Source organism: Mastigoproctus giganteus, chromosome 7, assembly GCF_048544385.1.
Source record: "Mastigoproctus giganteus isolate SK-2022 chromosome 7, ASM4854438v1, whole genome shotgun sequence".
Classification (NCBI taxonomy): domain Eukaryota; kingdom Metazoa; phylum Arthropoda; class Arachnida; order Uropygi; family Thelyphonidae; genus Mastigoproctus; species Mastigoproctus giganteus.
This window is the reverse complement of record NC_143581.1, coordinates 164,509,411-164,522,835: the sequence shown is the minus strand read 5'-3', so window position 1 is coordinate 164,522,835 and position 13,425 is coordinate 164,509,411. Positions and strand designations below refer to the sequence as shown.

At 36.9% G+C, this 13,425-nt stretch overlaps 1 protein-coding gene across 1 annotated transcript in view; it reads left to right on the top strand.

Annotated features, from left to right (window-relative positions):
- The window catches only part of LOC150083312 (lachesin-like), a 271,161-nt gene that overhangs the window by 223,495 nt on the left and 34,241 nt on the right, over positions 1 to 13,425 (top strand). The window contains exon 4 of the mRNA XM_090377171.1: positions 2,069 to 2,224. Within this exon, the coding sequence (XP_090233297.1) occupies positions 2,069 to 2,224 (156 nt within the window). The remainder of the gene's footprint in view (positions 1 to 2,068; positions 2,225 to 13,425) is intronic.

The following is a 13,425-nucleotide window of genomic DNA, read 5'->3' as shown; positions in this document are numbered from 1 at the left end:
GGAGACCAGGCCAGAAGTCTTATCAGGAGTTGCTTCTATTCAATAAGCTAGGAAGCCTCGGAATATTGATGGTGTTGGCCAAGGTCCGAAGCTGAGGCGGTAACTTGAGCCAGTGGAAAGATCGTTTGAGGAGAATCTGAGGTGCACGCTGGTTTGATGGAGGGGCTGCTGACACCTTTATTTCTGCTACATGCAATGGTGGAGAGGCATACAATGTTTTGAATATGTCGAGGAGTTGGGGGAATTCCCGGAACGCAAGACAAGTTAACACCATATGCATATGGCATATCCAGAAACTTCATTAATTAATTCTACATGTTCCCCTTTACTGTTACTTTATCTACTTAATGAATTATGAATAGTTCAATTAATATAACTCATTTGAGAAAATATTTAAACCTCCCAACTTACTCATTCATTTTACTAATATGCATGGGCTTGGTTCTAATCTCAATGATGTTCGTTTCCACCTACAATCTGCCAAGCTCCACTTCCTTTTTCTGACAGAATCCAAGTAATCAGCTGACTCGCCCACTATGCCTGAACATGATAGATCCCTTAGTTACGTGCAGCAAGTGCTGTTTACATAGCCACCTAAGTCGGGCAGCACATCTACACGACTGAAACAAAGTTTTGAATCAAATTCAACCGCTAGATAAGTGTGGCTTTTTGAACAAGTGAGATGAGGCTCCTCCCGGTATAGGCACACGATTGTTGAGTGTCGTTTTAGTGAGAAGGTCATGGTTTCTGACTTTGGTGGATTGATGCGCAGGCAAAAATTCTTGAAGTAGGCGGACAATAAGAAGGAACCATTAAGTACTTGCATGACTTGTTGGGGATCTTTCTTGGCTTTGGCTGGTGTGAGAATTTTTAAACATCGGTTTACGTCAAGGTATCCAAAATGTCCAGTGGCACAATGAGAGCCGCGAAAAGGAGGCAAATAGTACAGCTCCTTACGGAACGCAAGCCGAGATCACTTTGAAGTACTTACTGTTATCCTTGCCACATTTAACTATGCGAATATGAAGTAGGGACGATGGGAATGCCAAAGTGTCGCCACTAATCTAATAGGTAGTGGTTCTCAAGCAGCTTGAGTAAGGAAGGAACGATTACATCATCAAATGCAAATTCAATGTCGGCGTAGCTGACTGCTGGTTCTGATTTCAAATTCTGTAAAGATTTTGTTAGTGGCGGCCACATCTTTCTAAAGGAGCCACATATATTTCATGAAAATCTATACACTCGGAATCAAGTGATTACATGTAGAGTGACGAACAAACAGACGAATGGCCATGGTGAAAACAAAAAGCGCTTTACGCACATTGGCTTAATAAAACTTTTGATGAACTTACAAATAAAGTAAGATTTTTTCCTGTCTAAATCAGATATGACTACTAATTTAACCTTCTTTAAAATGCAGATAAACTAACGTGGCGTTGCAACCTTTAACTAGATTCCTAAAAATTATTGTGATTTCGCAAATTCAAAAAACTGAAATTTCTATAGAACCAAATGCATTATTTTGTTTTTGGTCTTTTTCTCTGCATTGTCTTATTAGCAGATATATTGAGAAATAATTGGGGCTGATAATTAAAAATCTTCAAGCTTTAAGTTTTTATTGCCATTGTGATATTCTTTCTCCTATGGTTTCAACTCAAATTTTTTTATTAAGGCTGTTTGGTAGTTTTATACTACAAATCTAACTTCAGCTGGCTCAAGGATTTTTCTTTCGCATTAATTCGATTAAACAGTTATTAAATGGTAATATTAATAAGCGCGAAGGCTGCGTCGAAGGACCCCAGTTTGCTAACCAAACGGGTGATGAAGCACTAGACTGATCAGATAAATTCATTTTAAAAATATATTTGTAAGTTACGAAACTTTTTTTTGTTAAAACGTCTGCATAATTTCGCTTTTTGGAAAATATCCGCATGTCTGAATGGAAATATCTTATTCTTACACGTCTAGACAGTATAAATAAATCTTTGGAGATTTTCCTTTAATTATTAGCAATTATTTCAAAGATGCTAATTTCATGTTTTAATTAGTGTTTTTTATTCCTCTTTAGTACCTCCAGATTTCGTGAATAACATGACGACAAGGAATTTAACAGTAATGGAAAATGCAAATCTTACACTTTCTTGTCGTGCAACAGGAAACCCAATCCCAAAAATTAAATGGAGAAGAGAAGATGGGCAGCCATTCTTACTCAGCGGAGAACAAGGTAAAAATCATGCACACAAACTAAAATGAAATGCACTTAAAACAGATTAAGTGTTTTGGTTAGTTGGTTTTAGTGCTCTTTTTAAATATTTTCTTTTTATTTTGGTGCAGCCACTGCTTTGCGGCAGCGCGTATTATGATTACAGTCCGGGATGAAAAACCCAGATTAAACTCACGCACTAAAAACCCTGTTCCCTGTGATCGGCCAACTGCAGCCTTAAAGACGCTGTTAAATTCTATTGTCTTGCGTGATTCCAATCCGAACCTCTCCAAACAGTGAAATTTTAAATACTAGCTATATAATTAAGGTATCGATATATATAATACTGTAGTATTTTCGCATAGGTATAGTAGCGCGTTTACCAACTAGAAAGTACAGAAAAGCTTTTTTGTTCAAAAAAGAAAAACTGAAAACACTGGAAAAACAACTGAAATTAAGTTACTTCACAACTTTGCCATTTATAAAATGATAAACAATCCATCCTAGGAATTAAACAGGTCTCTCAGCTACTATTTTTATCTGAACAAAGCTTATATTATAATCAAAAAGTCACTAATTACAACGTAGGTCAAAAGAAGTCTTTACAAACCATTTTCAAAATAAAAAGTTACAATAAAAGTAGACGTCGGGCAAAATTAGTTGAGATAATACTGCCTTTAAGGGATTTTCCTAAATTATTGTAACAATAGTTTAAAGCTTAAATACGTCTGGGCTAAAAGTATTTAACGGCTTAACCAATCTTTGATAGTTTATTTTAGCGTGAAAAAAGAATGGCGGATTCCAAAAGAGAAAATGTACAAATCTCAAAGCATTGTTTATCTTGTCATGTTATATGGATATGTCCGGAATTTTGTTGTGGAATGAAAATCTGTAGGAAGAAAAGAAAAGGTAGGAGAATCAGTTTTATTACAGCCGTGTAATGACTTCCATGAAAACGTCCTTAGAATAGAAGAGACTGCTTTTCCTTATGGAAATTACTTCATTACAAGAGGGTTCCATGAACTGTATAAATCTCGGATGTTTGGCTAAATGGCGATTGACTTCAATCTGCCAAAAAGATTTCTTTGCGAGTGCTAAAACTAACCACGTAATAAAATGTTGCTGAAGATACTTCATGGAACAGGGACAAACATGGGCTCGAACTGCAAAGTTGATGTTTTTCTGTGTTTTTAGTGGCCAACTGCGTTAATTGTTCGTGAGTTGGTAAAACCTTTTCGCCATGGCTCCAAAGGATACAAACACGCCAAACTCCACACGTGAATTCAACATCAATAAAATACTTTTAAAAAAACACTAAAAGAATGTTTTTTGGTAGCTTCAAATAAAAACTTAGTTGCCTTCTGCATGCTAAGAATTCGTTTAACATCGTATCACACTGAAGTCCTCGTTTTCATCCAAAAAATTTGGCCTTTCCTCTTGATTTGAATGCTACACTCAAACATGGGAATTCGATCGCTGGAATTGCAAGAGCAAATGCTTCTGAAACTGAAATTAACTCAGCTGGAGAGTGTCACTAATATGTTATAAAATTAAATTACGTTTATTATTAGGTATTTATTAAAAGATCGGGTCTCAACTAAGTTTACCGTTAGCGATTAATACGAACTGAATTATTAATATGCAAATAAATTGTATTATCAGTAATCGAAACATCTTCAGCGATTCTAGTAAAGATTCGCTTTGCCAGAATAACAGAAGTACTATTAATAAGCACTCGTCCAAAGCACACTTTTTTTTTATTTCTACAGATTCTATACGAAAAGCGTTGCTCATTACGTAAGCTAAAACCTACACAAATATTCAGTATGATCATCATTGGTCGAGCCTTTTATATCATCTACAATTATTATAATCGCTTCTACAACTATTCTAAATTTATATAATTCATTCTTTAATGAGATAATACCACCCTCTGTGTGGAGTAATCATAACTACGACCCAAGTAAAGATTAACATGCTTAGCTATTCAAATGCCAACCTAAACAGATTACAGTTTGCATAAGTTAGTTTGGAAATAAGCTATAAATTCCATTCTATTTAATAGTATTTGTAACTTCACCAAGTAAATAAATGTATTTTTGACCAAAATGCTATTTTTGCATTCATTTTTGGCATGATTATTACTAAGAACATAAGCGAAGATATTTAACTTCAAAAAGGCGCATTCTCGAAGCTTGTTTTTAAGTTGGTTCGTTGTTAAGTTATGCTGCAGGTGCATTGGAAGGTCTAATTAGAAAAACACAACAAACCAAGCACTCTGAATATTTATTTAAAACACGCTAGTGTTGCATACTGCGTAGTGATTGTAAAAACTACAGGTAATTAAATTTTAAGATGGGATTTGGGTTGATAAGAGTTGTGAATGTTTTGCACCACTTATTTCTGACGTGTGTTACCATACCATGGTTGAAGATATATTAAAAGGGAAATAAAGCAGCAAGACCGACCATTGAAGATGAGAAATGAAATTTTACGATTATAACATGTTTTGTATTGTAGTTATTCGAGAAGACAGAAGTCACTGGAAGAACCGAATCCTTATGTTTATGCATAATCAATATTGCTTTAAAAGATGTTGATCCACGCTACTTAACCCTTCAGTACTTAAGTCTACTGATGGAGTGTTTAAAAAGGAAGTAATCAGAAGTAATTCAGTATTTTTCGAAATTTATTTATATTTGTACATGGAAGGAGAATATTTTTTTTCATTGAACTATAAAGCAGTTATTAATAAACGTATCATTTAATTGAAATAATAAACATGTTAGTTATTTACACAGTATTTTTAATTATTGATTCTGTGCGAAACTTTTGCGAGGCTGACGATCAATAAAATTTCTAAACTATTCAAAAATTTCATTCTTTGGAAAAGATACTTTGTTCATAAGAATTATAACTTCCATAAATAAAGAATTTTAGGTAGGCTTCAATTCTATAAAAAGAGTTCGAATGGTTTCTTAATTTGAAAATTTCGAAAGGAACCACCTATTGAAATAATATTAGTTGCTTTGATTTCCACATTAACCTGTAATAACCAGTGGACCTGCAAACATCCACTTTGTAGGCTTGTGGTAAAAATGCACATGCCTTTCAAGGATTATTATTTTCTTTACATGAGGCTTATCCAAATGACACGTCACACTTTCACTTAGGCTTACTTCTTATTGAGTTGACTGCTCTGAAACTGTTCTTTCAATACGGATAACGAATGGAGAAAAAAGTCAGTAAGGAACAAAATATCAGAGCTTGTAAGCTACCTCACTGGGCACAAGTTCACTTATGCAACAGTATTTATAAAGTGGCTGGGTAGAGGATAGGAGCGTTCCTGAAGTAACTGCATCAGGTGTTAGCACCACGCGAAATAAAGCAGATAGGCACACGAAGGGATGCTCTATGTGTAATTCAACGCAAGAAGGTGAAAATGAAAGATTTAAGTGACTTTGAACGTGTAATGGAAGTCAGCGAGGGACGAGCAGGTTTGAATATCTCTAACCAAATTAGTTCAATAATCAAATAACGTGCAGCCAATGGCGATCCCGTGGTGGTCAGAAACAACTCACTAATGTGAGAGACCAAAAGAGGCAGACAAGACTTGTACAGAGTAACACGAAGGCTAGATTCAATCAAATAACAACCCGCTACAGTGGTAACCATAGAGGTATATCAAAACGCAACTCTTCGTAACTTGTCACGTATTGGGTATTGCAGCCAATAGAGACTGCTGGGAGTCATTGCGGTGATTTTTTTTTTTTTTGATTTGGTAGTTGTTGGCGCATCGGCTTCTGTGGCCATATTGCACCTCCCAAGGGTTTTTGCAGTACTTTGATCCAAGCCCGAGGCGTGAATCGAACCCGCGACCTTTGGGTTGCCGGGCAGGTACTTTACCCACTCGGCTAGCCCGGTCGGCGAGAGTCATTGCGGTACAAGTAAACACATGGGTTGTGTTAGATTAGCTAAGAATAGGAATAGGTGCATGTATACTTGCGTGTACACCAATGCTAGGAGTTTGGTAAATAAATTATGAATTTGAGGTATTGCTCAAAACATCAAAGGCAGATATTGTTGGGATATCAGAGACGTGGTGTCACACAGATATAAGGAATGCAGAACTGGAATTTGGGGAGTACAATGTGTACAGAAAGGATAGACAGGACAGGAAGGGAGGAGGGGTTATGCTATTAGTTAAGAAACACATAAAATCTAATGAAGTGAAGCCAGTCAACATCGCTGGACAGTGCAGTGCCGAGTCAGTTTGGTGTGACATAAGCATTGGAAGATCAAAATTGAGAGTAGGAGTGTGCTATAGGCCTAATGACTCTGATGAGTATAATAAGGAACAGTACAGGGAAATAGAGTGGGCCAGTAAATCAGAGAGTCCTATAATGGGGGATTTTAACTTCCCAGATATTGACTGGAATTTGGGGGCTGGTCACTCACACAGTAGCAAGGCTTTTGTGGATTTATTGGATGATTGTTTTCTACAGCAGCACGTTCGGGAGGCAACTAGAGGGAGTAATACTCTTGATCTGATTATCAGTAGTGATTCTTCATGCATCAAGAATCTGCAGATAAATGAACCACTAGGTGGCAGTGATCACAGTGTGCTGAAGTGGGACTTACTCAAAGAGATAACTACCCTCACGGGTAAAGGGAAGGGTTATTGCTTTCGTACAGGCGACTACGGTGGTCTGAGACAGTATTTAAATTCTATACGGTGGGACAAACTGATGATGTTACCAACAGCAAATTCAAAATGGGAAGCATTCAAAGAACTTATCTTGGAAGCTACTAGGCTTTACATACCAACTAAGAAATATTGTTCAAGGTTTAGGCCTAAATGGATATCAGATGAACTAATGAGATATGGCAGAGAAGAAAAATGCATGGGATACATATAAATTAACGCGTGACACAGAAGCCTGTGATAGATATAAGTTGATCTGTAACCAAGTTACAAAGGAGGTTAGGCAGGCGAAGGCAGATTACGAGAAATCTTTGGCAAGGGATGCAAAGAAAAACAGCAAAGAGTTCTTTACTTATGTAAACTCTAGAAGGAAGGGGATGAATCAGATTGGTCCACTTGATATCGATGGTTCAACTGTTTATGATCCTGCTGTAGCTAAAACTAAATGAATATTTTGCATCGACATTCACACAGGAGTTATTCAGCGAGGGGAATGCCAGAGGTGTATTCAACTCTGGCAGTAAGCTAGATAATCTTGTAATAACTGAGAGTAAAGTGGAGGAGAAATTGTTAAATATAAACACAAGAAAGGCACCTGGGGTGGATGGGATCTATCCAGTTATATTAAAGGAGGCAGCAAAGGAAGTAAGCAAACCTTTAGCCATAATTATGAGAGCTTCCTTCGACTCAGGGGAGGTACTCATAGACTGGAGATGTGCAAATGTGACCCCAATTCACAAAGGAGGATCAAAGGCTGACAAGTAATTATAGACCTGTGAGTAACTTCTGTTCCAGGAAAATTAATGGAGGCTCTGGTTAAAGAAGCACTGCAGGATCATCTAGACAAGACTTCAGTTATTGCGCGGACACAGCATGGTTTTGTTAAGGGGAAGTCTTGCCTGACCAATTTGATTGGATACTATGATGCAATCACAAAAGAACTGGATGCAGGGAATAACTTTGATATTATATTTGAGCAATACCTTGGATCTTAGAAAGCCTTTTGATACTGTTGCACAAATTGGAGCATTGTGGCATTGGAGGCAAATTGCTGCTAGGGAAAATGTGTGGTTGAGGGGAAGAAGACAGACTGGTAATCAATGGACACTGCTCATCGTAGACTAATGTTATTAGTGGAGTCCCTCAGGGTTCAATGTTGGTTCCATTATTGTTTTCTGTATTTATAAATAATATTGATGATGGTATATCAAGCTTACTGTCCAAGTTTGCAGACGATACAAAGGTTGGCGGGGTTGTTAAGGACACTGACGCTATGCTGCTGCAACGGGATCTGGAAAGGTTGAGCAGATGGGCTAAGAGGTGGCAAATGAAGGTTAACTTTGACAAATGTAAAGTACTATATATGGGAAACAGCAACCCCAGAGCAACGTATCAACTCTGTGGTACTACACTGACAGTGGTAGAGAATGAAAAAGACCTGGGGGTAATTGTGCAGGCAGATATGAAGTTCTCTGAGCAGTGCAGACGGGCTGCAAGGGTAGCTCATGGTGTCTTATCAATGATATACAGGAATTTTTCTAGCAGGGATAAGGAGGTGATTATTCCATTGTATAAGGCAATGGTCAGGCCACACCTAGAGTACTGTATACAGGTCTGGAGGCCTCATTTCAAGAAGGATGTAGAGCTGCTGGAACGAGTACAGAGAAGGGCAACAAGATTAGTGAATGGATCAAAGGGTTGCTCTTACGAAGAAAGGCTTAAGTTTTGCAAATTACAGTGTCTGGAGACTAGGTACCGGCGAGGTGATCTGATAGAGGTGTATAAAGCCTTGAATGGTTTGGGCATGCTCAATGCTGATGAGATTCTGCCTCTTGCTCAGAATAATCACCTGAGAGGGCATAAATTCAAATTGAGGAAAGACAGATGTGCGGAAATTTGCGTTTGGCCAGTGGGTAGTTGGTTGGTGGAACAGACTTCCATCCCTTGTTGTGGAAGTTGATAGCCTAAATAAATTTAAGGCTCAGGTGGACAGGTATTTCGAACGAACGGAGGGGTGAAGTGGAGGGTTTTTTTTTTTTGGCTGATGCTGCATAAGCTTGCATCATATGCCTCTACTAATGCTAACGACCGAATCTATTTCGACTCCTGTCAGCAGAAAAACAAGATACGGTTACAGTGAACTCAGAAACACCAATACTAGTCAATCGAAGATTGGAATAAATGTTGCCTGGGCTGAAGAGTCCTGGTTCCTGATAATTCACACTGACAGGAGGACCAGAATGTGACGAAATCAGCATGAGCCCATGTTGCCAAGTTTCATCAATGTGGGCTGGTGGCGGTGTAATGCTGTGGGAAAATGTTTTCCTTGCATACCTTGATCCCCATTTATAACCGTGAAGCAACATATGGATGCCACAGTTATCTGGATATTTTTAGTCCTGGAGCATCCTTTCGTGGCTGCAGCTCATCTATCTGACAATAGTCTTACAACAGGATAATAAACCAAGTCACATGGACAGAATAGTACCAAATTGGTTCCAGTAACATTAAAGAACGAACAACCTACTGCGGTAGCCTCCCAGATCTCTATCGAATTTACCACGTGTGGGCTGAGGTGGAACGAACTCTTCGCGGTAGAGATCCGAAACCATCCAATTTGCAACAACTGTGGGAAGCATTTGAGTTAATGCCACGGCGAATTCAGGCTACAGGCCGTCCTTAGGGCTAAAGTGCACCCTACTCGATATTGAATAGGTGTACCTAATAAAGTGGCCCCTCGTGGTATACAGACGTATGACTATATTTTGATTACAAAGTCCATTTTAAAGTTAGTTGTGCTTTACTGACGACTCGAAACAAAGAATGAAGAAAAAGGTATTAACAATCGAAAATTGAATGAAACGACTCTCCCCTCTAAGTTTTAAAACTATGTCAAAGTAATACCGTGCCAAACTGAGCATTACCATTTGACTTAACCACTAATTCTCAATGAAAGTTTGGAATTATGTTGATAAAATAAATTCTTTGCTTGGCGTTTGCCCAAATGCGAAACCTGAGTATTTTTAGAAAATAAATCTGATAATATATCTTTCCAAACATTTGTATGCTGGACTTTCCTGGTGTATAATTATTTCTTTTATTCTGGTTCTTAGTGAACCATATTTATTTCTACTCCTACACATATTGGGAACGAGCACGATGTTTTTAGAGTGCATTCGTATCATCTAGAAAACTACTTACGGGCATTAGTAAGATTCTAAAGTTAAATCCAAGGGAGGTGTGTGTGTAATCATTTCATTATAATATACCGTAAGTCGCTATATACGGTTAGCCTTTAAAGGGTTTTTCTTGATGAATACCAAAAAGAAATACGCTGATTAACATTAAACAAAAAATGTGAAAAAAATCTTACCATATTGAAAATATGGTAAGATTTTTTTCACAGGATTTTTTTGCTACCATACCATGGTCTACATGGTATGGTAGCAAAAACCCAGGTATATACACTGCGGAAACAGTGGATTGCACCCATCCATCAGGTCATGTGAAGACTAAGGATTAATTTTCCAAACTAAAATTGTTTTAACACAATGCTACAACATCAACAAAACAATCGCCATAATTGTAAAATTCACAGAAAAGAAATATTTTGCTGAAATTCGTCTGTATAGAGTGTCTAGCCTTGGAAATAATTTAAAAAGTAAATTAGAGTCGGCTCATCTATTGAAGGCAAACCAACTGCAATTGAGAGAAATATGATATTTAGGAAATAATGCAAACTAGTTAAAATGGTAAATCTCTTGCCATTCGAGGAAAGAAATTTAAAGCACAATTACCATAGAAGATCACTATCTTCAAAATATGTTTTTAAAGAACTCGCTCTAGAATTTCAGAAAGTTCAAAACGCAAAATGTAGTTTAAAAAATTCGTGCAATGAGTATTTTATTCTAAGGAAAAATTTCCCTTGCAAATTCTCACATCTCATGACGTAACAAAAAGGCAAGTGACTTGATTTTAATATCACGGAACGTGAATTTGTAACGAGATCACGTGTAAAGAGAGTTAGAACATTGCTAGAAACCGAAACAATGATGCATAAAACAGTGAAAATTATGATTATAATAAAAACTGTTTATAATTTTTTAAACAAAATTAATATTCCACAAAGAAGCACAAGTTGAACTCAACCTTACTGGCTAAAAAAACATGCTTCGGGTCAAAATAGCGTATCGCTGTTCTCTTATTAATAAAAAGAGGATTTGGACCAAGAAAGGCATTTCCATTTTGATATTACCTCAACACGTGCATTGTAATATTTTCCCGGGTCACAGGTCCCCCACAAAGAAAACTATCTAATCTAGAAAAGCTCATATAAGTTTCCAACAGATGCTCGGTTGCTCCGTGCTATTAAATATTTATATATCGAGTGTTCATGACTTTTTGCTTTATTCTAAAAATACAAAAATTCCTGTTTCCGATTTCCAGGAAAAGAACAGTTATTCCAATATTTTGATTCTTATATGAGCTATAATCTACTGTTGCCCTATATTACATTATATGAGCCCATTAGAAAAGTGAATGCAAACAGTAATCAATACGTGTTCCTCCTGCTGGCTTGCATCCAACAGAATGAAATTCCATGTAGAAAGCCGTGCAAGTAATCAAGTGTGACCTTTCTGTTTCGAAATTTGGATATTTCCTTTTACTTGATAACTTTTCCATCGATTTCAAACTCTGAAAGTATATTCCAACAGATTATCTGGGTCCCCGAACATGTTCATCTTTATTTGTTTCGCAATACCTACTCTTTACAAAAGCATACCACATCGGTGGTTTGTTTTATGCGTCAGTTTTGCTGTAGTTGGTCGCAAGAAAGGAAAATAACACCACGAAATAGGTAAATATATTAAGAAATTGGAAAGTATAGGAGTAAGCAAATATTGCTTGACTTTAAGTGAATAAATATTTCCGAGAACAAGCCCCATATTAGAAGAAATTGAGAAAATATTTAAATAAAGGAAAAAACTTCCTAACCAAACTGTCAACTGATGATAATTTTTTTAAACAAAACTGAAATAATTGTGTGCCCGTGAACTCGAGATGTTTCTGACTAGGGGCAATAAAAATATTACTAAAAGCTATGTGCCGTAGAGAAGATTGGAATAAATCTGCTTGAAACAACCATCAGAACTTAAAAGATTTTTTACATTTTTTAAATCAGTTGTGAATAACAAATATTCACAACGGCACAGACTAACTTGGGAGATTATACATAATTGGGTGCTTGTTTCTCCTTTTTTTGGGGGCCGGTCTACTGTCTTCCGTGTGTTCACAGGCTAATCTGATGGGATGAAAAATCCGCGGGGTTCAGCAAAGTCACCTGATACCTTTCAGAATTTTTTACGGTCTTGCACGAAACTAGAATCTAGACTTCGGAAAACGAATGACATAAGAAAACTTTCTATTAAGGAAGACCTGATAGTTATTGAACGCATTTATTCCAATTTTTTGTCCAAGATATCACTTTTGAGGTGCAACTAGTTATTTATCTACCAGGTGGAAGCAGAGCATGCATGTCCAATTTGTTGATTCGAAGCTAGATCGTCGATCAATTAGTACACCGGCTTCGATTTGAATTGAGTTATATCATTTTAGACTGTTTCGGCCCTCCCTGTGGCGAACTTTCGCAGAATTTAGAAAAATTTGAAACTAAATATAGGAGGACATTTTCTGTCTGCTAACTTTTTTTTTTTTTCATAACTGTAGAGACATGATTAAATTAAAATACATAAAACAAGTAAAATTTGGTAATACTACATTTGGCCAAATTCACTGATTTTTTAACACTTATATCAGTAACGTGCTTTTAAAATGAGACCGATTTGCTGTTCATCCTCTCGAATTTATAGCACAGGAAAGTGTTTGCTGGTAGTTGAAATTAGTTGTTTAAGTGGAACTTCGGCTATTCTGATTTATCTTGCATCTACAAAAAAGTAGAAGTTGAAAGGTCTTGAAGGATAATTCATATTATTAATCACAATTAAATATTAATTATTAAATTACGTGAGTCCTCATCACTCCTTCTCAACCGTACTATCATACTCCATCATTTAAAAAAAAAAACCTATATCAAGCAAATATTTACAGGATTACCACAGGATGGAGTCCTCTCTGGTCTCCTCTTTACTGCTATTATCTCCCCTTTCATAAGCCAGAGCCCATATTTATTGTCTTAAGCGGATGATTTAAAAATATTGACCACCATCCAAGCAAACACAGACCCCTCTACGATCACAAAGGAAATTAAGTGTCCTCCTTGCACTAGCTGGCTATCTTAAACAATTTGGCCTTAACATTAACACAGCGAAGTAAAGTGCATGCTCTACTGCCTGAAGAAAGAAAGAAAGAACAATCATCTCGTCCAACATCAGTGGAGTTTCCATCCCAACTGTTCCATATCATCTAGATTTGGGGGTTGTCTTTGACACAAAACTCAGATTCAAACACATTGACAAAATCATCCGTCACGGGGCACACCTGAAATAGAGAGCGAAAC